The sequence below is a fragment of the Gorilla gorilla genome, chromosome 19 (genome assembly GCF_029281585.2).
Source record: "Gorilla gorilla gorilla isolate KB3781 chromosome 19, NHGRI_mGorGor1-v2.1_pri, whole genome shotgun sequence".
Classification (NCBI taxonomy): Eukaryota; Metazoa; Chordata; class Mammalia; order Primates; family Hominidae; genus Gorilla; species Gorilla gorilla.
Window position 1 is genome coordinate 53,288,162 of NC_073243.2, and position 25,409 is coordinate 53,313,570.

The 25,409-nt window shown below is 37.6% G+C and overlaps 2 protein-coding genes across 12 annotated transcripts in view; one reads left to right on the top strand and one right to left on the bottom strand.

Annotated features, from left to right (window-relative positions):
• The window catches only part of MIER3 (MIER family member 3), a 32,608-nt gene extending 19,123 nt beyond the window's left edge, over nucleotides 1-13,485 (top strand). The window contains exons 9-13 of one of the 2 annotated variants that reach the window (XM_019013630.4): nucleotides 2,309-2,390; nucleotides 4,203-4,297; nucleotides 9,033-9,160; nucleotides 9,242-9,384; nucleotides 9,490-13,485. In XM_019013630.4, the coding sequence (XP_018869175.1) occupies nucleotides 2,309-2,390; nucleotides 4,203-4,297; nucleotides 9,033-9,160; nucleotides 9,242-9,384; nucleotides 9,490-9,947 (906 nt within the window). In that variant the 3' untranslated portion in view covers nucleotides 9,948-13,485. The remainder of the gene's footprint in view (nucleotides 1-2,308; nucleotides 2,391-4,202; nucleotides 4,298-9,032; nucleotides 9,161-9,241; nucleotides 9,385-9,489) is intronic. The other variant, XM_004058833.5, reaches the window with a different exon arrangement.
• Nucleotides 3,053-23,869, bottom strand: SETD9 (SET domain containing 9). Of its 10 annotated transcripts, none has more exons than XM_019013632.3 (6): nucleotides 23,363-23,869; nucleotides 21,569-21,936; nucleotides 19,960-20,083; nucleotides 19,100-19,215; nucleotides 18,117-18,222; nucleotides 3,053-3,323 (listed from the first exon to the last, which is right to left on the bottom strand). In XM_019013632.3, exons 1-6 carry the CDS (start codon nucleotides 23,458-23,460, stop codon nucleotides 3,317-3,319), a joined length of 819 nt encoding a protein of 272 aa, XP_018869177.1. In that variant the 5' UTR covers nucleotides 23,461-23,869; the 3' UTR covers nucleotides 3,053-3,316. The 10 variants fall into 10 exon arrangements, with proteins under 10 accessions (XP_018869177.1, XP_004058880.1, XP_055223548.1 ...); XM_004058832.5 differs by lacking the exon at nucleotides 3,053-3,323 and adding an exon at nucleotides 6,529-7,747; XM_055367573.2 differs by lacking the exon at nucleotides 3,053-3,323 and adding an exon at nucleotides 8,295-8,599.
• Between the last annotated feature and the right edge of the window lie 1,540 nt (nucleotides 23,870-25,409).

Here is a 25,409-nt window from a genome sequence, read left to right on the forward strand (position 1 = left end):
CTTCTGGTCTTTTAAAAAATACCTTTACATATGTCTTACTTGAGATGCCATTTTATATCCTTTTAATTAATTAATCTTATTCTCCTTTGCCATTGAGAATTATTTAATACCTCATTCTTGATGTCTGTATAGTCTATCCTATACTTTTTTAAAAAAAATTTTCCCTAAATTTCAACATACTGTGTACTTATCCTATACTTGTAATTCATTTATTTAAACATTCTCTGTGGTTGGACTTTTAGATTTTATAAGTGTATTCTTTGAATTATTCTCAACTTTAGGAAGTGATTAAAAAGTAATGTCTATTAAGACTATATAAATTTGACTTAGGAGCATTTGTTAAGCGCTTGTGTACCTGTAGATTCAGAATACTCTCCTGATCACATGTGGGATGGGGGATGGGAACATTGCCTATTAAGCTTTTCGAATACCCCTAAGTTTTGCCCCTCTGACATCATTCTGCTTCTTTCATATGCCTTTATCACTGAGAATCACCAACCCTGACTAATAAGTATTCAGAGGTAGGCAGACACAAACTTGAATTCTGAAGTAACATAGGGAAGTCATACTAGCTGTCAAAAAGAAATCCCATTGGGTTTTTGTATTGATATTTCAAGTCTATATTAATTTTAGAAGAATTAAAACCTTTATAACATTAGAAACGCAAATGTTTTTGCTTTTTTGAATATCACATGCATCTCACTAATACCTCAATATCTTTTATATGTGTGTGTATTCAATGCTATTCGAAAGGGGAGCTCTATTTTATTTATTTATTTATTTACTTTTCCAAGATGGAGTCTTGCTCTGTCACCCAGGCTGGAGTGCAGTGGCGCAATGTCAGCTCACTGCAACCTCCACCTCCCAGGTTCAAGCAGTTCTTCTGCCTCAGCCTCCCGAGTAACTGGGATTACAGGCATGCACCACCATGCCTGGCTAATTTTTGTAGCCAGGCTGGTCTCAAACTCTTGACCTTGTGATCTGTCTGCCTCAGCCTCCCAAAATGTTGGGATTACAGGCGTGAGTCACCGTGCCTGGCCCTCTATTATATTTATAATTGTATATTGTTGATGTTGAGAAATACCAATTTTTAAAAAAATGTATCTTAAACTGTTGAAACTACTTGACTCTTTCACGTGTTTCTCAGGTTTTCTAGTTTGCTTTTTAAAAAATTTATTGGTAATATAATTTTTGACACCTCATAATTGCGTACATTTATGGAGTGGTTTTCTGGTTTTCGGGTCATTATTAAATTACACTTTTGTTCCTTCCTTACCATTATTATTCCTGCTTTATGTCTTAATGCATTAGCTGTAACTCTGAGATATTTGGTAATAACAGTGATTTGGTGCCTGCTTTTGTGGAAGTAATACTTCTAAGGTTTTTACATTAAGAATAATACTGATCCTTGGTTCTACTGTCTTTATTACAGCAAGATAATATCCATCTATTTATAACTATTATGGTTTTTGTCTTTTTAAAATTAGAAATGAATATTTATCAGATACTTTTTAAGCAGCTGTTGATTTGATTTTTTAATTAAAATTTAATTATACATATTTAGGTACACAGTGATGTCTTGATACACATAATGTATAGTGATCAGATCAGGGTAATTAGCTCAGAGATGATTTTTTAAAATGTAGGCTATTGATATATTAAAAGTTTTCCTAATATTGAACCATCTTCACTTCCTTAAAACTTACTTGGGAAGGTAGATAGATTATTTAACTTTCAATTGAATTCTGTTATTCCTGTTTATTATGTTCATAATTCCAAGCAGATTTAATAGGAATATATTCTAATTTTTAAAAGTGGCACCTTTCATAGTAGATGGAAATAACGGAGACCGTTATAATCCTAATCTGAAGTGCCATGCCTATTATTCCAGGCCTGCTGCTGTTCCCTTATATTAAAACTAAAAGAGACAGGGAGGAAATGACATCAAGGGACAGACTGTAACTAATTTTTCCAAACTAGAAAAAGAAACATCTAAAATAGGGGAAACTCTAATCTTAGACCTAGTGTTTTGTTTGTTTGTTTGTTTTTAAAAAAAGTCAAGAATGATACAGGCAGGTGACTTCTGAGAGGTAGCATGAGGATGAACAAACTCACATGGTACCAGAGTCAATCTGCATGATAGTTATATAGACTAAATGCTTGGGCAAATATACCTTCAAATGCCCTGAAATTAGAGAGGATTTCAGTGTTTATCAAGACTCCAATATTTATCAAAACTCTTATACCTGTTTTTTAAAATGCTGTTAGGTATGAACTTTTAATACTTTTTATTGAATATCCATCCCAGGCATTATATGAACTTCTGAAGTGTAACCACAATATAAAGGAAGCAATCGAAAGATACTGCTGCAATGGAAAGGCCTCTCAAGGTAAGAAACACTTGGGTTTAAGAGAGGGACATGACAGGGATGGTCATTTGGGGATCAGAATAAGCAAAGTATCCTAAGGGACAGAGCAATCCTGTAACACTTTTGTAAGATCTGGTTCAGCTCCATAGCAAATAATTTTTCCTTTTCTTGCACTCTATTTTTAGATGTATCAGAGATTGTTCAAATACAAATTAGTCACCCCCCGCCACCTCTACTTTCTGGAAGAAATAGTTACAGAACAAAGCAGACCCCAGAGATGACAATATGTCCAAAGTAATTAAAAAGAATGGTTTTATGATTTCATTGAAAAAAAGTTTTTTTCTTTTTTTTTTTTTTTCAGCCAGACAGGAAATGAAAAGGAGATTAAAGATTAAAAAAGAAACATGTATAATATATTCCACTGAATTTATTTCAAGAATTGTATTTTTAGTAATCATGTAATAACATTTTATAGTTCTTATGTTTTGTGTGTGTCAAGGAAAATGGTTAACTTCTATTTCAGTATTTTTTGTCATTATATAAATAGATTGCATGCACCATAGCTTTCATTAAATATGTGTAGAATGAAAATAATACTTAGTAATATTACTAGATGACTTGGGAAGGTATTAAAACTAAAAATAATACATTTAAACTTATGAATTGAGATAGTCTATTAAAATGTCTCCCTTAGAGAAGCTGCTTCTTTGAAAAAACATTATTTTAGGCTCTCAAAACTCTCAAAATACTGGTTTCTTCCTTAGTTCAAACTATTTTTCACCTTTATTACGGACTGCTATTAATGGCTTTGGGGACCTACCTGGTCTCCCATGTCAAATGAGACACTTCAGAGATACAGACGAGTAATAACTAATCTTAAGTCTAAGCTGTGACTCTTTGAAGACCTTCCAGGTCTCTGCCCCAAGTAGATACGGAATTCACCAACATTAACATCTGCTGGGAAATTGAATGGGATTTATTATTTTGAGAGCATGGACTGTTTCTTATTTCCTTTATATTTCCAGAGTATAGCACTCCACACACCAATTTCAAATAAATATGTGTTGATTATGCTTTACTTATGGTCTCTAATTAAAGAATTTGTGGTTTTGTTTTTTGTCTTTTTTGAGACAGGGTCTCACTCTGTCTCCCAGGCTGGAGGGCAGTGGCATGATCACAGCTTAGTATAGCCTTGATCTCGTGGGCTCAGGTGATCCTCCCACCTCAGCTTCCCAAGTAGCCGGAACTATAGGTGCCCGCCACCACGCCTGGCTAGTTTGTTTTTTTGTAAAGACAGGGTTTTTCCATGTTGCCCATGCTGATTTCAAACTCCTGGGCTCAAGTGATCCTCCTGCGTTGGCCTCCCAAAGTGCTGGGATTACAGGCATGAGCCACCACACCTGGCTAGAACTTGTGGTTTTGAAGTAAGACCAAAACAGAGCTTCTTTCCCCCAATAAAGGAGGTAGAGTTTTTTTTTTCTAATTGAAAAATACGCTCATTGTTTAAAAAAATTTTTTTTAATCAGAAAACCAGGCATGTTATAGAAAACTTAAATTCTCATCCCATAATGTAGTGGAAAAAAAGCAGTGTTTATATTTTTGTATTCTAGACTTGAACTGTAGTATGCATGCTTTTGGTAATTCTAACTGAAATCTCCTGCATACAGAGAGAGAGAGAGAGAGAGAGAGAGAGAGAGAGTGTGTGTGTGTGTGTGTGTGAGTGTGTGTGAGAGAGAGAGTTTGTGACCTTTTACAGGGAAAACATACTGAAAATCAGTGATTCACATAAGAAAATTTGGGGGCCCATGAATTTTATTTTAAAATTTTTCTTAGAAGGAATGACTGCATGGACGGAAGAAGAATGCCGAAGCTTTGAACATGCACTCATGCTTTTTGGAAAAGATTTTCATCTTATACAGAAGAATAAGGTAAATTAGGCAGATTAGTACAGATAAATTACTAGTTACAGTGAATGTAAGCAACTAATTTATAAGTCACTTAAGTAGGAAAAAAGAACAACTTACTAATGTTCCCTTGCCATTAGCATTTCAGATATCATTCTAACATGACTAATTTGCTCAGAGATGCCACAGCCTGCTTATGGAATGGCTGATAGTATACTCACATATCTTTTCACATAAACAGTTGACACAGAAAGTGGACTCACTGTATTTTTTAGGAAGTCTCACTCTCATTTCTCCTTGACTTTCCTTTCTTATCAAGCCATTCAGAGGTTTGTGGCCTCAAAATAATTTCTCTTCAGCAGTGAGAGTAGCTGTTGCTGAAGGAAGAAACATTGTTACTAAAACAACTAGAAACATATTCTAACACCACCAAATGCTGGTAAGGATGGGAAGCAACAGGAACTCTTATTCATTGCCTGTAGGAATGCAAAGTGGTACGGCCACATTGGAAGACAGCTTGGAAGTTTCTTATAATACCAACCATACTCTTACCGTATAATTAAGTAATCCTGTTCCTTGGCGTTTACCCAAATGCATTGAAAACTTATGTCCACACAAAAGTGTTTATAGCCGCTTTCATCATAATTGCTAAAACTTGGAAGGAACCTGTATGTCCTTTGAGGTGAAAGGATAAACAAAGTGTGGCACCTCCAGAACTGGACTATTATTCAGCACTAAAAAAAATGAGCTAACAAGCCACAAGGAGACATGTGAAATCCTAAATGCATATTATTAAGTGAAGGAAGCCAATCTGAAAAGACTCTATACTGTAGCTTTCCAAATATATGATATTCTGAAAAAAGCAAAACTATGGAAACAATAAAAAGATCACTGGTGCCAGGGCCGAGGCAGGAGGGAGAAGTGAATAGGCAGAGCACAGACCATTTTCAGGGCAATGAAACTACCCTGTATGATGATACTGTAATGATAGAGACATGTAATTACACATTTGTCAAAACCCATAGAATGTACATCATCAAGAGTAAACCCTAATGTAAACCATGGTCTTTGCGTGTTGATGTGTCAGTGTAGGTACATTGATTTTTTTAACAGATATACTACTCCAATGTAGGATGTTGAAAGTAGAACTTCAGGATATATAGGAACTCTCTACTTTCTGCTCAGTTCTGCTGTGAACCTCAAACTACTCTTAAAAACTAAAGTCTATTCAAAATACATATGTATGTTCATTAGAATAGTTTGGAATAATTCTCATTAAAATATGCTCTGTTTATTTCCTCTTTTCATCCTAAAGGAAGGCAGGGTTCTGAAGCATTTTGGTGGGTAGCTCAGTATTTTATGCTTTTATAAAAGCTAATGGACTTTAGTTTTTAGAGCAGTTTCAGGTTTACAGCAAAGTTAACCAGAAAGTATTGAGTTGCCATATGTCCCTTCCACTCCTATAGTTATTATTATATCTTTTATTATTAATAGTGTGGTACATTTGTTAAAATTAATGAGCCAATATTGATACATTATTATTAATTAAAGTCCATAGTTTACATTAAGGTTCGCTCTTCATGTTGTACATTCCATTGATTTTGGCAAATATATAATGATATATATCCACTAGTACAGTATCATACAGAGTAGTTTCACTGACCTAAAAATCTCATGTTTTATTCTTCCCTCTGTCCCTTCCCCCTCCTCCCTAACAACTTCTAGCAGCCATTGATCTTTTTATTGTCTGTACTGTTGCCATTTCAGAATGTCATATAGTTGGAATTATACAGTATGCAGCCTTTTCAGATTGGCTTCTTTGACTTAGCAATATGCATTTAAGTTTTCACCATGGGGTTTTTTGTTTGTTTGTGTTTGTTTTGAGGCTTGATAGCTCATTCTTTTTTTTATCACTGAATAGTATTCCATTATATGGATGTACCAGTGTATTTATTCACTTACCTGTTAGAGGATACCTTGGTTGCTTCGAAGTTTTGGCAATTATCATTAAAGCTATAAATATTCATGTGCAGGTTTTTATGTGGATGTAGGTTTTCAATTCATTTGTCCAAATACGAAGGAGTAAGGATTACAGGATAGAATGGTGAAAATGTGTTTATTTTGCATGAAACTGCCAAACTGTCTTCCAAAGTGGCTGTACCATTTAGTATTTCCAGCAGTAATGAATGAGTTCTATTGCTCTACATCTTCACCAGCATTTGGTGGTGTCAGTGTTTTGGATTTCACCACTGTAATAGTTTTTAATGCCATCTCTTTATTGTTTTAATTTGTAATTCCCTCATGAGGATGATGTTGACCATCTTTTCTTATGCTTATTTGCCATTTGTGTGTTTTTTTTTCAGGTGTTCATTCAGATTTTTTGCCCAGATTTTAATTGGGTGGTTTGTACTCTTGTTGAGTTTAAGGAGTTATTTGTATATTTTGGATTCTAGTCCTTTATCAGATACATGTTTTGCAAATATTTTCTTCCATTTTGAGGCTTGTCTTTTTATTCCCTTGCCAGTGTGTTTGCAGAGTAAAAGTTTTTAATTTTAATGATGTCCAACTTAGAATTTCATCTGATTGTTCACACTTTTAGCATTTTATTTAAAAAAATCATTGCCAAACCTAAGGTCACCTAGATTTTCTACTGTTGTCTTCTAAGAGCTTTATAGTTTTGCATTTACATTTAGGTCTGTGATCCATTTTGAGTTAATTTTTGAAAGGAGTAAGGTCTATGTCTAGATTCATTTCTCTTTTTTTTTATGTGGATGTCCAGTTGTACTAGCATCATTTGTGGAAAAGACATTCTTCCTCCATGGAATTGCCTTTGTTCTTTGGTTAAAGATCAGTTGACTGTACCCATGGGGTGTATTTCTCGGCTCTCTCTTCTGTTCCTTTAATGTATTTGTCTTTCCCCACCCCCCCAATACCATACTGTCTTGATTACTATAGCTTTATAGTAAATCTTGAAGTTGGGGACTGTCAGTACTTTGATTTTATCTTTTCGTAATACTATGTTGGCTATTCTGGGTATTTTGCCTTTCCATATAAAATTAGTTTGTTGATACCCACAAAATAACTTGCTGGGATTTTGATTGGGTTTGTGCTAAATCGGTAGATCAAGCTAGGAAGAACTGACGTCTTAACAATGAAGTGTCTTCCTTCATGAACATAGAATATTTCTTCGTTAAGTTCTTCTTTGATTTCTTTAATCAGAGTTTGGTAGTTTTTCTCATACAGATTTTGCATATATTTTGTTATATTTATACCCAAGTATTTTAATTTTGGGGTGCTAATGTAAATGGTCTTGTGTTTTAAATTTCAAATTTCAATCGTCATTGCTGTTATATAGGAAAGCAGTTGACTTTTGTATATTAACCTTGTCTCCTGAAACTTTGCTGTAAGTGCTTATTAGTTACCGGCGATTTTTTGTTGATTCTTTGGAGTTTTCTACATAGACAGTCATGTCACCTGTAAACAGAGACAGTTTTATTTCTTCCTTCCCAATCTGTATACTTTTTATTTCTTTTTCTTGTCTTACTGCATTAGCTAGACCTTCCAGTATTGATGCTGAAAATTTCACACTTTCTGTATGTTTGAAAATCTAATGTTTCTCAAAGATGAGATAAAGCGTATAATTTAAGACATTTTTAAAGAAGTCTGGATTGTCCTTTTAAGTAAAAAAAACCATCAGTTTTGTAATGACTTATGAAATTTACTCTATCCATTCATTCCGTAAACAGTTATGTCCTTCCACTTCACTTACCAGACATTGTTTTAGGCACTAGAGATACAACAGTGAATAAGACAGAAAAGGTCTGTGGCCCCACGAAGCCTGCATTCTCTGCGAAGACTTATAGTTAATGATGTTTATTGAAAGGTATACTGTATTTCTTGGTTTAAAAAGCTTATTCCTATATTAGTAATCTTATATCACAACTCACTCAGGAGTCAGGTTAGAGATACTGAAACTTCTTTATCGGGTAACTGATTAAGCAAGGGAGAAAGTGTTTATTGGATAAGGATGAAACATTTTGTTCATACATCTGAATTCATATCTGTGGCTGTATGTGGTTAGAGGAACCCTGGTTTGGGTGTGGAGCCAAGTTGGTGAGGCTCAAATTTTATTCTTGTTGTTTCCAAAATCTGTTGGATCTAAAAACCAAACATACTGGAGGGAGAAAGCCCTGCCTTTAGCTAGCAAGTCATCTTAAATGCCAGATGCTGTAGACCGTTGATCCATTTGCCAAGGGTTCTTAATCTCTTTTGGAAAGTGGAACTCAATCTGATGAGGCTGCATTCCTTCTCCCCAGAAAAATATACCTAAATATAATTTTGTGAATTAATAGATCTCAATGAAATCCATTTATGGACCCCTCAGGGGTTAGTTAATCCAAAGTTAAGAACCCTCACTGTAGTCAAAATCACAGAGCTCAGTGAAGAAAAGTAAAGAATGCTAGTGTTTAAGATTTTCAGTAAAGGTGTAAGATAATTTCTGGATACACACTTGTTTTATAAACTAATACATTCTGATTTTTAAAAAAAAAACCTTGGGCTTTCGAAAATGGCCTCATTAAATGTAAAGGCATTCCATAAATCAAAGTGTTCAGAACTTTATAATTTATTAAAAGTGTTCAGAACTATATAATGGGAAAATAAGACCCATGGATTGAAGTTGTAGTGTTGTGGAAAAGAAAAGTTGCTTAAAAAAATGGTTGAGTTTGTTGGTTTTTTAAAAATTCAACTTTTTCATTAGGTGAGAACTAGGACAGTTGCTGAGTGTGTAGCATTCTACTATATGTGGAAGAAATCTGAACGTTATGATTACTTTGCTCAACAGACAAGATTTGGGAAAAAACGATATAACCATCACCCTGGAGTTACGTAAGTACTGTGGCCTTGCCTTCAAAGACTTACTTTTAACTGTGATATATAGTCATAAAATTACTGGGGTGTGTTTTTCAGGGACTACATGGATCGTTTAGTAGATGAAACAGAAGCTTTGGGTGGGACGGTAAATGCTTCAGCCTTAACTTCTAACCGGCCTGAGCCTATTCCTGATCAACAGCTAAACATTCTCAACTCCTTCACTGCCAGTGACTTGACAGGTAAAATGAAGACCTTTCTGCGTTTAGTACAGTTTGTTGCAAAATTGTGTCCTCTGTTTGATGTCATAGGACCACTTACTTAAACAATTTTCCATTCCTTTTTAGCTTTGACCAACAGTGTAGCAACCGTCTGCGACCCCACAGATGTGAATTGTTTGGATGATAGCTTTCCTCCACTGGGCAACACACCCCGTGGACAAGTTAATCATGTGCCTGTTGTAACAGAAGAGTTACTCACCCTGCCCAGCAATGGGGAAAGTGATTGTTTTAATTTATTTGAGACTGGATTTTATCACTCGGAGCTAAACCCTATGAACATGTGCAGTGAAGAGTCAGAGAGACCAGCAAAAAGATTGAAAATGGGCATTGCCGTCCCTGAATCCTTTATGAATGAAGTTTCTGTAAATAACCTGGGTGTGGACTTTGAAAATCACACACATCACATCACCAGTGCCAAAATGGCTGTTTCTGTGGCTGACTTTGGCAGTCTTTCTGCCAACGAGACCAATGGTTTCATCAGTGCCCATGCTCTGCATCAGCACGCGGCCCTACACTCTGAGTGACCTGAGTGAGGAGCCCAGAACTGCGTGTGCAGCACCAGTAAACTTGAGGGGAGCTATCAGGTTTGCATAGTCTTTCACTGGAAGTTTGAACCTTTCTCACTATGACATCAGTGATGTCAGTATGTATAGAACTATATCTTGATTTATCAAGAGTATTTTCATTTTTCAATCCATAAATGTGGAAATGAACTATGATCAGCAGAGTTGGGAACTAAGATTGAACTCTGTGGTGCAGCTTTAAGCTCTGCTTCTCTCTTCCTCATCTCCCAATACCTCTTCCCCACTCCCTTCTTTTTCTATTCTTTTGTGTTCCCCACTGCCCTCACTCCCAATTTTAAAACCTGTAGACAGAGGCCACCAGCTCAAAACCAGCACAGATGTTCTGAACTGAATGGTGTGGCCTCTTTTTGTGTAAATTCCTTTTGCCGTAATGGATGCAGTGGAATAACAATGTTTACAGGTACCGATCCTGATCCCTGCTCAATGTAGCATTTTTTTGGTTTTATTTTCTTAATAAAAGCAGGGGTAGGTTTCTTTAAACTGCACAAACATGCAAGGATTTTTTAAAAATGGAAACTTCTCTCATGTTATTCAACTAGAGCACTTCAGTTTACAAAACAGCAAGTCCATCTTTATGGAAGCCAGCACAAGGAACTGTGTGCAAATAATGAAGACGCTTGCTTGGATCCTGTTTCAAAATTCTAGACCAGGGCTACCTTACACAGAATTGGTCATGTTACTGCCAGGAGATATCTGTGTAACTTCATTTATTGGCTACAAATTTGGCATTTGAAGATGTGGTACTCAGATGGGGTTTTGTCCACCATTGTCAAGATTGTAATCTTAAAAATCATACCAGTCATTGATAATTTAGTTTATCCTGAGGCAGTCGACTTGCAGAGGCACAGTCTACAAAGCCTAGGATATTGCCACTCAATGGTTTACATTTTGGGACATCTTTTAAGTTGTTTGTAGCACTGCAGTTCAAAGTGTTAATATTTAGAGGGACTTCTAGATTTTATACCTAATGCAGTAGAACCTTGAAGTATATTTAAGCTTTTTTGTTAAGCTTGAACAGTTGGCAAGAATAATGTGAGTTCCTATCTGAAATAGAATGGTACATTACCACTTTTAAGTTTTAAAAATTGATAGATGTTCAGATGTATCTCAAACTCAGTTTTATTTTTATTCCAAATATTGTGAATGAGAAGCCATTGTCCTAAACTTTGGCCATTTTTGTGCTATAAACATGCATTTTTAAGTTATAAGGTGAATCAAACAATATGTAATACAGTATTAGGATGTAATCTTTGCTTTTGTAGTACTGTTAAAATAGAGAATTATGTTTTTTGCACCGTCTTAATTAAAATTCTTGATTTTTACTAGTTGCTTTGCAAAAAACAAATGTTTGGCTGCATTGCTAATATTTGTAAGTATAAGTTGCTTCAAGGTTGTGCTGATGAGTAGATAGGATGTAGTGATCTTAGTAGTGATTGAAAGGGAGGGTATTTATTATACAAACTGTGAACTGCAATGACATCCTTAGTTTTGGATGATGTGTATTCTTGTTTTTCTTTGCAGCATTTTAATGAAGATTGCTTTGAAGTGTTTACGCAGTAGCACATTAGTATAAAATTTAGTTTAGCACAGTGGACAAAAAGTAGTTAAATTAATAACTTAAAATCAGTCTCTAATTTATACATCTGAAGTATAGCATTCTTGTATGCACACAGTAAATAATGGGTAGCCTGGGCTCTGCGTTACTTTCTTGTATTTTTATCCAAGTTGTCAGCTTCTTATTGCTGTGTTGTTGTGCTAAACTTTGAACCTTATTTCTTTTATTAATTAAAAATCAGTACACTTTCTATAATTTAGTAAGATACTGGCCATAATCATCTTCCATTGTTATAACCTTAATTTTCACTCTGGGTTTACAGTGGCTGGTCTGTATAAATAATTTACACAAAGATGACTGAATGCTAATACCAGTTGCACTTAAATGAACATGCCCATTCTCAGTAGCTGATGCAGTAATATATTCAGTTTATCTATGCATTGCTGGGGTCTTGATATAAGATGGAAACAGTGTTTCTTATCTAAAGTTTTGATTATCAGCAAGTTGAATGGACACTTTAGTTATTTAAATAAAGATTTTTGACCAAAATCCAGAAAATGGTATGAGAGAAAAATAAATTCCAGCTAGTTTAATAGATTTTTAAATGTCAATCTGATTTTAGCCTCTTAGAGAGTGCTAACTAGCTGGTAATGTTTACTTTTAATTCCTTGTTAAAATGAGGCAATAATTTGCAAGATTTTTGTATATAAGTGTAAATTCTTCATATCTTTTTAGATCTAATTCAATATTTTCTGACTACTTCTGCCATGTATAATACCATTTTTGTGCATGCTTGATGTGACATTCATAAATTGTACCACTATGACTTTATCCATGTAAAATAGCTATTTATTGCATTTTCTTTTAAAAGCTGGATTTACTGGGTTTTTTTTTTCTCTCAGTTTAAACATCTTAACAGAGAATTTGTTACTGTTTATTAAAAGAATTGCATTTGGAAGCAAGAAAACAACCGGATTTGCAATCATGTGAAGAAACAATAATGCTTTTATTATCAAGTGTTAAGCACAATTCTTATAACAAACTGTGATAAATTCTTTTTGTTTTTTTTTCCTTTGCCACATTATTTTCTTATGAACAAACCAAAAATTCATGGTGAGCAGTTGCAGTGTTGTTGGCTGATATATCTTTTATGTACAGGGAATTTGAAAAGGACAGTGGATTCATTTAGAAGTGTAACTGGTGCTGTGATTATAGCAATACATTTGTTAGTTGTACTTCATCTTTTTCATGCTAGCTTTTTAAATGTTTAGTTTTCCTCTTGTCATGGTCAGCTGCTGAATTTACTTGAAGGATGTAGAATACTGTTTAAAAAATACTAAAATTTGTACAATTAGATCAAAGAATTGTGCAATCATTTCCTTTTTAATAATTTTTAAAATGTTGAGGCTCATAAATATTTGAGAACATCAGATCTAATAGAGCATAGTGATACTATTTAATTTAACCAAAGTCTCTAGTGAATATTTCAACTTTGAATGTAAACTAACGAATAAACCTGACCACCAAGGAGATTGTTTGCCCAGAGTTTCAAAGCACATTGTCTACAAATGGAAATTGAAATAATTTATAAAATATTGACGTTACTATGTTTTTTAAAAAGTTCCTAATTTTTTCACTAAATGGAGGAAACTATTAGTTTTATTGTTAAATATGGTAGATATTAATATTCCTCTTAGATGACCAGTGATTCCAATTGTCCCAGTTTGAAATAAGTACCCTGTGAGTATGAGATAAATTAGTGACAATCAGAACAAGTTTCAGTATCAGATGTTCAAGAGGAAGTTGCTATTGCATTGATTTTAATATTTGTACATAAACACTGATTTTTTTGAGCATTATTTTGTATTTGTTGTACTTTAATACCTGGTGTACAGTTCCAGAAATAAAAATCTGGGAATCTTTTTTTCTTGGTTTGTGTGAATATTTGCCAAAAATACAGATATTTTATTTAATGAATCTTAAGCTACAGCAAATAGGTAGATATTATACCACTGTTAAATTGGTTTTAGACGCAGTAAATAAGATATATGATAGTGAAGTTGGTAGATTAAATATTTTCCTTAAATCCTCTATAATTTCCATCTATAATAAAAGTCCCCCTGTAATCCCAACACTTTGAGAGGCCGAGGCGGGCAGATCATGAGGTCAGGAGTTCAAGACCAGCCTGACCAACATAGTGAAACCCCGTCTCTACTAAAAATACAAAAATCAGCCGAGCGAGGTGGCGCATGCCTGTAACCCCAGCTACTCAGCAGGCTGAGGCAGGAAAATTGCTTGAACCCTGGGGGTGGTGGTTGCAGTGAGCTGAGATCCTGCCATTGCACTCCAGCCTGGACAACAGACTGAGACTCCATCTCAAAAAAAAAAAAAAAAGTCCCAAAGTAAGGATTATACTTTTAGTTTAATTCAGGAAACATTTATTATGTTTCAAACGCTGTTCTAGGTAACTGTCTTTTAGGAAGACAGACAGATCTGAAATTTGGTCAAATATTATTTGACAGACTACATTTATGGTCAACTAGTCTTCCTTATCCATACGATTCATAGTTAGATTGACCCTAGTCATATCTTTCCTAAACATCTTTTTAAGCTAAAGCTCCTATCTTGCCATTATTTCACAAGTTTGTCCCCATATTTCATTTCCTCTGACCAAAGCTTTATGTAGTTCCATTTTTAAGATGCGGTGATCAGCTTGCCCATAATATCCAAAGTTTGTACAAGGCCAAGAAGGGGATAAAAGGAAAGCAAAAACCTTGACTCCTCTGCTTTGGTTACTTGACTAAAACCACATCCCTTCCTTGTCAGACACGAAAGGACCTTAGCACATAGGGCTCTGTGGTGGACACATGCACAGAAGTGCCTTCAGAGCAGGGACAAGCACACATATTCTGAATACAGCAAGAATGCAACAATGTGCCATGTGAGAGCTCAGAGTATTTTCAGGCTTTAGGAGACGGAAAAGCCTGTGGAAGCAGGATAATCTCTAGTACATCTGTGTTACTAGAAGTCATTTTGGCCATAATTTCCATCTATGGTACGCTTTTTGAGCTTGCTGGTGGTTAAGTGCTAAAGAGAATGAGGAATATGTCAGGGTTGGGAGCAGTGAGGGATTGTAAATTTCAGTGGGGTGATGAGGCAACGTTCCTCACTGAGGTGACAGGAAGGGAGAGAACAAGCTATGTGGCTGTCTGGGGGAAGATGTTTACAGGCAGAGAGAACTAAGTGCAAAAGTCCTTGGTTGGGAATGTGCCTGGCAGGTTTGGGGAGTGGCCAGGAGGCAGGTGTGGGTTGGGATGGAGTGAGCAAGGGGAGAAAGGAGAGGAGCTCTTGAGGTCCAGAGCAGATTATGCATGTGAAGGACTTCAGCATTTACTCCATGATAGGGAGAGGGTTTTGAGCAGAGGTATGTCAATACCTGACTTTCATTTAAAAGAATCACACTTCGTGATATGTTCTGTAAGGGGAACAGGAGTGGAAACAAGGAAGGCAATTGAGAGGCTACTGAAATTGCAATAAACTAGGTGAGTAAAGCTGGTGGTAAGGAAGTGAAGGTAATCAGAATCTGGTCATATAGGTTCCATGAATTTTTGAGGGATGCAGTAAAGAACACCCTCCTTCCTATCCAAGTTTGGAACTGAGAGAGCTGGAGTCAGGTCGATGGAGGTCAAAGTAACTATTGCTAATAAAACTGGGGAAGGTAGCTTCAGGGCTGCAGCCAGGTTGGCCTGCCAATATATTACACCTCTGGACTCACTCTGTCACTGGCTGGGCTGGCTACAGGCTATTCTCTGCACAAGGCAGAGAACTGCCAGGACACATTCTTTCTGCTGGCAGCCAGAGTCCACAGGGAAGGAACTAGAAGGGTATATAGGACATGGGTGCCTAGTTATTCTCCAAACATAATCAGGGAGTCACTCTCCCTCCAGTGGGTGGAGAGAGAGGCTAGGAACATTAACCAGTGGAAGCCCTCCACATGAAGACATAAGACACGGGGAATAAGTGTTCCTCCCACCAACACTATCTTGCACTTTTTTTCCACCTTTTCTTTGGTGTGAAAATGTTCAAAGAGTAAAGAAAATAGTAATAATGACCTCACATTTTCCCCTTACCCAGCTAGAGCAATCTTTACATTATACATAGACACACCAATTTACTCATGGCAACACAATAGGTATTTTTTACTCAATTCTGTAAAAATAAAGTTTTTACAGAAGTTTGTACACATCAGCAGTACTACAAGAACTGCTGATGCCTGGCTACAATTTTATAAACCACCACAGAGCTTACAAAATAAACAAAAGAAAAATTGAAATTATAAGTTCAAAGAGTAGGTTTTAATTTAATAAGCTCACCATTGTGTATTTAGGTGAAAACCAATTAAAATTGGAATTGCATTACAAATTTGAAATTGTAATGAAGCAAGTAGCTTTTATCATGAAATTGGAACATAAATATAATATCAACAAAAACATAAGAAATTCCTATTCCAATTAAGTCTCAAAATATTTGTTTTGCAGGTAGAACTCAGAGAAGTGATTAACAAAAAACACTTAGAATTAATAGCTGAGTAGAAAACCTAATAATTTCTGATTCACAGAGTTAGCTGACAATTGTGTAGTAGTTTGAAAAAAGCTCTTCTCCTTGACTGATGTCCCTAAGTGCAACAAGAACAACACAACGAAGTGGGCTGAAAACAAAAAGATATACAAAAGGTAGAGCATTAACAAATATAAGCTCATATTTTCAATATAACCAAGATGGCTTTTATAGAGGTAACTTTACTCAGGTTCCTTCCATTTTAGTTTATGCATTTGATTTCCATGAGGAAATAGTTCTTATTCCTGATGCAGGTATTCTAAAGAGTATATCTTTATCATTTAAAAAATCACAAATCAATGTTTATACAACTGACTACTTCTTCTGAAAACATTGTTTCTAAGTTTAGGCCCCCAAAACTAGTATCACAAAAAGGATTTTAAAATGACATTATAGTTTTTCTTGCATTCATTTGTATCTTATATCCTGAAAAATGAAAACATTACTTAAAATTAGTTGGAGTTTTAAAAAAATGCTTTTTTCTGGACATCATAAAATATTGTTTGTTTTTTTTGAGATGGAATCTCACTCTGTCACCCAGGCTGGCATGCAGTGGTGTGACGTTGGCTCACTGCAACCTCTGCCTCCCGGGTTCAAGCGATTCTCCTGCCTCAGCCTCCTGAGTAGCTGGGATTACAGGTGCGTGCCACCACGCCTGACTAATTTTTGTATTTTTAGTAGAGATGAGGTTTCACCATGTTGGTCAGGCTGTTCTCAAACTCCTGACCTTGTGATCCGCCCGCCTCGGCCTTTCAAAGTGCTGGGATTACAGGCATGAGCCACCGCACCCAGCCTAGATATTGTTACATATATACATTCAAAGTTCTAATAACATCATGCCCCAGAGTATATGGCTAAGAAAAGCTAATTGTTAAACACACAAACATACACATGCAGAGAAGCAAAAGTTATCAAGTTTTTGGTTTTTGTTTTTTTCCTGTTTTGGGACAGGATCTGGCTCTGTCACCCAGGCTGCAGTGCAGTAGTGCCATCTCAGCTCAATGCAACATACACCTCCCAAGTCAAGGATCCTCCCACCTCAGCTTCCCAAGTAGCTGGGACTACAGGTACACACCACCACACCCAGCTAATTTTTGTATTTTTTGTAGAGAAGGGGTTTTGTCATGTCGTCTAGACTGGTTTCGAATTCCTGTGCTCAAGCAATCCACCCACCTTGGCCTCCCAAAGTGCTGAGATTACAGGCTTGAGTTACCGTGTCTGGCCTCAAGTTTTAAGTATAAATAATAGTTCATGTTTTAAATGTCATTCATCTTAGAAGGACAATTTAATAGGTCCTATATAAAATAAAGTTTGCTAGCAACTCAACAAAATAATACAAAGATTGTATCTTCCTACAGCACTGTTAAGAAAGAACTCTTAGCTCTCCAGAATTGCCTATTTTAAAATTGTTATTTGAATATTCTCAGTAGACTTTCCACTGAATGAACAGGAAATAAATGCTACGTTAAAATATGTGTCTTCTGAATACAGTCCTTTTTTATTTAGTTTCGTTATTAAGAACCTAATAGTGAAATTGGCAAAGGAATCATAGTGTAATTTGGCCTCTTTCTTCAATTGGATGCTTTCTTATAAGGTAGAGAACATGATATTATAAATGATTAAAGTAAAGATACATTTGAAGATTTTGTAGGTAGGAAAAACAACAGAATTATTTGAAAAAACTTTAAGGTGGATACTTATGAAGTATTGCCACAGAATAAAAATGAGTAAAAATAAACAGAATGAGCTAGGTTAAAGGAAAATTTTAAATTTCAAATAAGCCTACATTAACACATTAAGGTGTGAACATAAAAATCTGAGTTATAATTTTTCACTAAAAAAAAAATTTTACCCCAAATTCTATATAGCTTTTTCTTCTATATTTTTTTAAGTACAGCATAAGCAGAAGATATGAAACGCTCTTTTAGCAAACGAACCTTTGTTTGTCATAGCTGTAGGCAATGTTTGGAAGATACTGCTTCAGTTCTATAGGGAAAACTGCAGGCACATCAAATTCCTGATAACAGACATTAGCTGCTCTGTCTAGGAACAAGCACATCATTTTTAGAAAAAGAGCCATTATACAAGGTCATGGAAAACAGAATTGAATTATGACACTCAATGTCTGTTTTTCTAAATTATCAAAACATGCTCAAAATAATTACTACTATGTTCCAGGTACTGTTAGAGTTTATTTACGTATATAAATTTGCAGATATATATGGTAAATCATAAATATATAAAATAAAATATTCAAAAAGACATATATAAAACATGTTTTATTATTTACTTTTTGCATAAACAACATATATAATAACATATGTGTTTAGATAATATCTACCAACATACATAATAAACATATATGTATGTTTTATTGTTTACTTTTTATATATCAGGAAATAGAGGCTCAGAAATGTTAAAGGTTAAATACTAATAAAAGAGTCAGGCTTGGACTTCGTTTCTCACTAACGCCAAAGTCCATGTTAAATGTAGTCAAACAATCAAACTTTTACCTATGGGAAAGTCAACTCCTAAAGAAGATATAGATAGGGACTCACAAACTTAGCAACAGAAAGCAGATACTAGTCTAGCCATTAATCTATAAGGCTATATTGAAGCACTGACATAATAATTTCTATTTTTAAAATGCTAAAATAATAATGATCAAAGGGGAGTTATCAATTGCCTATATTCACTGCAAAATCAGAAGAAAAATAGTAAATTAAACAATTCTAAATAATGTATATCAAGATTTCCCCTAATTCTCTCTAATATCATCCCCCAAAAGTGAGAGTTGCTTAAGGACTTGACTAGCTTATTATATGTTATACTCAACTGCCCTTGGCACTCAGTCATATGACAAAGGAGTAGAATTAGCCATTGCTATATCTCATCTCACAGCCCCATGATGCCTTCTTACCATTGGAACAATTGTTGACATACTGTCCCACAGCCAGAGGGTTATGAATTTCTGACGTTAGCCATGTACTATCACTCATTTTTAAAGGGCCGAGTCGATCCCTCCCATTGCAAGATCTGAAACAGATGAAAGCATTAGCTAATGGATCTGTATCTTAAAATAGAATCCTAAAATACAAAACCCTAGAATTACACCAGTGCATTTTTTCTTAAAAAAAAAAAAAAAAAGACTTTAGTATAATCAGTAGGGCAACTGAGTTGTTACACAGCAGCTATCTAAACAGAATTTTATTCAAAGTATAAATGCTGGCCAGGCGCAGTGGCTCACACCTGTAATCCCAACACTTTGGGAGGCTGAGGCAGGCAGATCACTTGAGGTCTAGAGTTCGAGACCAGCCTGGCCAACATGGTGAAACCCCATCTCTACTAAAAATACAAAAATTATCTGGGCCTGGTGGCGCACACCTGTAATCCCAGCTACTTGGGAGGCTGAGGCAGGAAAATCACTTGAACCCGGGAGGCAGAGGTTGCAGTGAGCAGAGATCGCACTGTTGCACTCCAGCCTGGGCGACAGAGCAAGACTCTGTCTCAAAAAAAAAAATAAAAAAGTAAAAAAAATAATAAAATGAAGCATAAATGCTGAGCTGGGTGTGGTGGCTCAAGCCTGTAATCCCAGCACCTTGGAAGGCCGAGATGGGAGGGTCGCTTGAGGCCAGGAGTTCAAAATCAGCCTGGACAACATAGCAAGACCCCATCTCTTTATATAAAAAATAAATAAAGTACAAATGCTATTAGTCATAATCATTGTGGTAAGTGTGGTTCTGTCTCCTATAATTAAATTTGAACATGGGCATCACTTACCTGTACACAACTTTTGATATCCCTTTGTCATTCCCATCAATGAGTACCCCATCCAGGCATCTAAAAATAAACGGATTTCCAATGGACTGGAAAAAGATCGGCTCATACTTCTGATATACTGTACCTATTACACAACAAGACAAAGAAATATGATAACAACATGAAAAATCATAAACACTGCGATAAGAACCCTTCTTTGGAATATAATCACATTCTCTTTAGTTACTTTCTCCCTTTTAAAGCGTGAACGCCCAATAGCAGATGGAGCACAGAACCAACTCATCCACACAGCAAAACAGAATATGGCTATCTTGGTTAATGATAATATGAACATCACATTTTAGGCTCAGTTTTACAAAGTCATATATATATATACACATTTATACGTATATGTGTATATATATACACACACACATATATATATTTAAGTAGAATGTGATTTAACATCTAAAGAGTTTGAAGAAATTTATTTTGCTAATAATTAAATAATGTAGACACATATGGGAATAGATGAGTCTGACATTAAGGCTGTTTCTCCTTTCACTGGCAAAAGACGAAATAAGAAAATATTTACCGAGTGCTTCCTATGTTCCAGGCATGTTAATCTATTTATTAAACTTCTTTTAGTGTTAATTTATTTATTCTATTTAGTCTTTACAAAATTAGATTACTCGTACAGCAGGAAACTGAAACTCCCTTGCTTGGGGATGTAAAATTAGAAAACAGGAGAATGAATTTTTAAAAACCTGGGTCTATCTGACTCAAATATTCACACACACACACTTTCCACTATACCAAATAATATAATGTTAGTTTAACACATAACGTAGTCTATTTAGCATTCTAGTTAATGATCTTGTGCCAAGAAACTGCCTTACTTTCCAAGTGTAGAAAGGGCAGGAAGGTCTTTATTCGGTGACTTATGGGTTTAAATGCTGTCTTTTATGTTTTGATCCGTACCCTTTTTTTTCTTTTCTTTTTTTTTTTTTTGAGATGAAGCCTAGCACTGTCGCCCAGGCTGGAGCGCAATGGCACAATCTCGGCTCACTGCAACCTCCGCCTCCCGAGTTCACGCCATTCTCCTGCCTCAACCTCCTGAATAGCTGGGATTACAGGTGCACACCACCACACCTGGCTAATTTCTTGTATTTTCAGTAGAGACAGGGTTTCACTATGTTGGACAGACTGGTCTCAAACCCCTCGCGATCTGCCCGCCTCGGCCTCCCAAAGTGCTGGGATTACAGGCGTGAGCCTATCCATACCATTTTTATCCTCAGCTATCAATTAAACCAAACTGACATGTTTCTCTAGTGCTTTTTAAGTAATTTGTCAAAGTGGGTCATACTATGTTCTAAATTTAAACATTGACAGGAAAGCTTTCCTTGAAAGAAAAAGTGCATTTATCCCAACAAATACTCCAGGATACTTTCTAACACAAAACAATTTACAAACAGTTAATTTCCGAATTAGAATTGCAAAAATCTATGGAAACTCGAGTTTCCAATTTAATCCCTTACTCTAAGGATTGCAAGGCTGGGTATGTTACTGAACTTATGTTTATCAATACGTAAGATAGCTTGGCAAAGTATAATATTAATCGTGCTGTTACCAGGATACATTGATACGACTGCGCCTTTTGGTACCAATCCTTTAGTAACGAAGACACCTTTTCCAGCAGAAATCAATGAGCTAGTTGCTTGGGCAACACTGAAACCCAAAGTCTTGTAAAGAATTTCTTCTGGTTTAAAGGTACTTTGCTGTTGATGTCTGTTTTCAAGCAGTTTCACCCCTTGATGTTCAACTGCCAGTAGGTCTTGATATTTTGATTTAACAGATTCTGGAAGCATAGTCAAGATTTCTGATTGTTTATTGAAATCATTTAAGAATAGAGCCTGGAAAACTTTCAGTAATGTTCCTAGGACATCTTCATCTGAGATAACTTTGTCTTTGGATTCCTCTGGAACATATCGGAGAGTCCTGAAAATGGGAAAAGTTTCTATTCACTACCCTTCAACTGATAAAAGCCAAACTTACCTGCATACCTTCTGGGTTCCTGGCCTTAAGGAACTATAAGCTTATTCTCATGTGTGTGGAGGGCTGGAAACTAAGTTCAGAAAAGAATTGTTTGAGGAAGTTCTAGTTAGCTAACTCCCAACACTTCCCACCCAAGTAGTCAGTACTTATGAAAGGCCCATTCTATACCACATGCTGTGGGGTCCTTACATTATTCCATTTTTGCAGACAAGGAAAGCAAAATTGTTAGGGAACTTGCTCGAGGTCCCAAAGCCAGTAAGTGGGAGAGCCAGAGGCAGAAACGAAGTTCAGCTCTTTCCCGTACTACACCCAACAGCCAAGCTGAATGTCATCACAATGAGAATGAATGACCTCACATTCAATGGCTTTTTAAAAATGGCCTTGTAGTTTCAAAGACAAATTCAACATCATATACTTTGTGACACTCCCTCCAGGACTACTAACGTCTTCAATGACTGCATCTCTTATTTCCATAATCATTATCTTTTTGTACTAACTGCATTATTTTCACTTGAACAAAAAGGTTGTAATTCCCGCCTCACGGTTCCGTAGTCATGATACAACTGATCTCCTGTTTCCCTAGCATGCAACCTTCGGGAAACCGCTTTGTTTCCCTATTTGTCGGACACTGACTTCAGGGAGGCCCGGTCGGCCTCTTTGGTGAGCACGGTGTTGAGCTGATTACTGGTGCGCCCTTAATAACGCCGGCGGTTCTCACCCCAATCCGAAACCCACCATCCCGACGTGCTTTTGAGTGGCGTTCTGCCCGTTCTTAACGCGCGAGCTACTGCACGCTGTTCTCACAGGCGGGATGGGCTTCTTTAACCACGTGAAGTACTTGTATGAACTATGAAAATAAACCCTGGCTTGGCTTTTTTGAGGAAGTTCAAGCACCTAATTAAGCCCTGGTGGAGAAAAAGCCACGCACTCTCACGCGGTAAGGGCAGTCTTTTAAAAAAGTTTCCATTTTTGCCCAGATACAAGCTCCCCAGTCAGTGCCGAACGCAACAGGGAAGAACAGGCGACACATCCGGCTGGCGAGCTCGGCCTCGCGGGCCCGGCAGCGCAGCGGACACTGGGAAAGAGGCCATAGGCCCCGCCCACCTGAAGCCACCGCCCACTTCAGGCTTCCAGCTGGCCTCGGACTCCACCAACCTCGGCCCCGCCCGCCTCTGGCCCGCGTTCCTTAAACCCCTCCGAGGCCTCAGTCCCCGCCCACCCGGCCCGCCCACCTCAGTCCCTACCCACCCGGGCCCGCCCATCTCAGGCCGGCAGTCTGCCTCAGGCTCTCGGCTTCGCGTCCCGCCGCCGTGGTGGCGTCTGGGAACTGACGGCAGGCGCCCCTCGTTCTGCCGTCCCGCCCTCTCACCTCGGGTTGTGGCTTAGGTTCAGTGCGATCCAGGGAACGAAGCGGTACTTGTAACGGCGCCATCGCTGCCACAGGCCCCGCAGCAGACGGCCAGGCATGGCTGCCCCGCAGGGCCGTGACCAGGACGGCGCGGGGAAGGCGGATCGAGGCCTCGGGCCCGCCCCGGCCCGGGAGGAGAGGGGGCCGCGCTCGGCCGCCTTCCCCTGGCTCCGCCCTCAGTGTTCCTGGCACCGCCTGACTTCTGTTGCTCTGGGGCTTCGTCCTTCCCCTTTCCTGACCTCACCTCTCTGAATGAGAGGCGCGTAGAGCTGGAAGGAGGTCCCCTTGACCCGTTTTTCTTTCTCCGGTCGCTCGGGTGCTTCCGTGGGCGCACACACGCGCTAGCCCTGGTTGCGGGCGAAGGGTCACCGGGCCTCAGGGGCGAACCCGCCCCCGAGACCGCGTCCCAGGAGCGGACCGCCTAGTTTCTCTGTCACGGCGGTCTGGCCTGCCCCTTTGTCCCGGCCGCGCTCTGTGTTCCATCCTCCGTCCACTTGAGCTCTGCCTCTTCCTCGACGTTCTCTCCCCCTCTCTCCGTGGCCCCAGAGCAGCCCGACTTCGGGAACCCGAGTTTCAGTCCTCCCCAGACAGCAGCCCTTCTTCTGCGTGAACCCGTGTTCCCAAAGTTACGAGTTTGGGCGTTTTGCGAATATTTACACGTGAAAAAACAAAGTGTCATGATTCCCTGTTTTCACTCGTTTTTCTCTTCATTGACCCAACCATTCAAAGGCAAAACTACATGGACAAATGTTTCTGAAAAACAGCTTTGTTGAGGAATGGTTGGGATACAATAAACTGCACATATTTAAAGTGAACAATTTGATAAGTTTTCGACACCACAGCCAAGATAGTGATCCAGCCCCTCCCCCAGTCCCCAAGCAACCACTGAGACGCTTTTGTCCTTTTAATATGGTCTTGGCTTCAATTTGGAAAAGTTTTGTCTAGAAGTTCTGCATCTGTGTTCGTGAGAGATATTGTTTCGTAGTTTTCTTGTAGTGTCTTAATCTGGCTTTGGTATTTAGGCTAATGTTGACTTCATAGGATGAGGTGGGAAGTAGTCCCCCCATAGGTGAAATTTAAAAGGAACTTTACGACCGCTCCTCCCCAACACCCAGATGCATGCACACGCACACACATATTTAGAACAGGTTTGGACAAAGTTCAGTTTTAAGGGGGGCAAACTACAGGAATTCCTTAACCATATTCAAATCACCAAGTGTTTATTGACAGATAAATACGTTGGTATCATTTCCTCTATTCTTTGCCTGAGAGTGAGGTTGGATCCTAAACTATTGAAATTGAACGGCTCAGATCTAATAAAAACTCAGCCAAGGCCGGGCGCGGTGGCTCACGCCTATAATCCCAGCACTTTGGGAGGCCGAGGCGGGTGGATCACCTGAGGTCAGGAGTTCGGGACCAATCTGGCCAACATGGCGAAACCCCGTCTTTACTAAAAAAAAAACAAATACAAAAATTAGCCGAGCGTTGGTGGCACGTGCCTGTAGTCCCAGCTACTCAGGAGGCTGAGGCAGAAGAATCGCTTGAACCCGGGAGACGGAGGTTGCAGTGAGCCGAGATCCGCCACTGCACTCCAGCCTGGGTGACAGAGTGAGAGTCCGTCTCAAAAAATAAAAATAAAAAATCAGCCAATCGCTAGTAGCTGCGGGACTAATTTGTTCTGTTCTGAAAGAAATAAAGAGAAAGAGTATCTACCAATGTCTCTATTTCGTTCATATCATATAGAATGTTAGCAAACTGTAGAGGCTTTCTCTCAGACTCTGTGTTTGTTTGATAATTTGGCATAATCTAGATTTACCTGACTTGCTAAATGGAGTCAATTCAGTTCCAGGATGTATTAATAAGTGGCATACAAGAAAGTTTCTTTATAGTCTCCAAACTTAACAAAGAACCCAAAAGAACTAGTTGAATCTTTACCTATGGTAATGTACTTGTCCAAAAAAAGAAAAAAATCAGTTTTTGTATATTTTTACAGTGTTTTTTTATATTT

Excerpts from the sequence above, each read along its gene's own strand:
- SETD9 (XM_004058831.5), bottom strand. The coding sequence starts at position 23,460 with ATGCCTGGCCGTCTGCTGCGGGGCCTGTGGCAGCGATGGCGCCGTTAC. Across the intron at positions 21,937-23,362 it reads AACCTAAGCCACAACCCGAG|GACTCTCCGATATGTTCCAG; the intron begins GTGAGAGGGCGG and ends TCCCATTTTCAG. Across the intron at positions 19,216-19,959 it reads ATATCAAAAGTTGTGTACAG|ATCTTGCAATGGGAGGGATC; the intron begins GTAAGTGATGCC and ends CATCTGTTTCAG.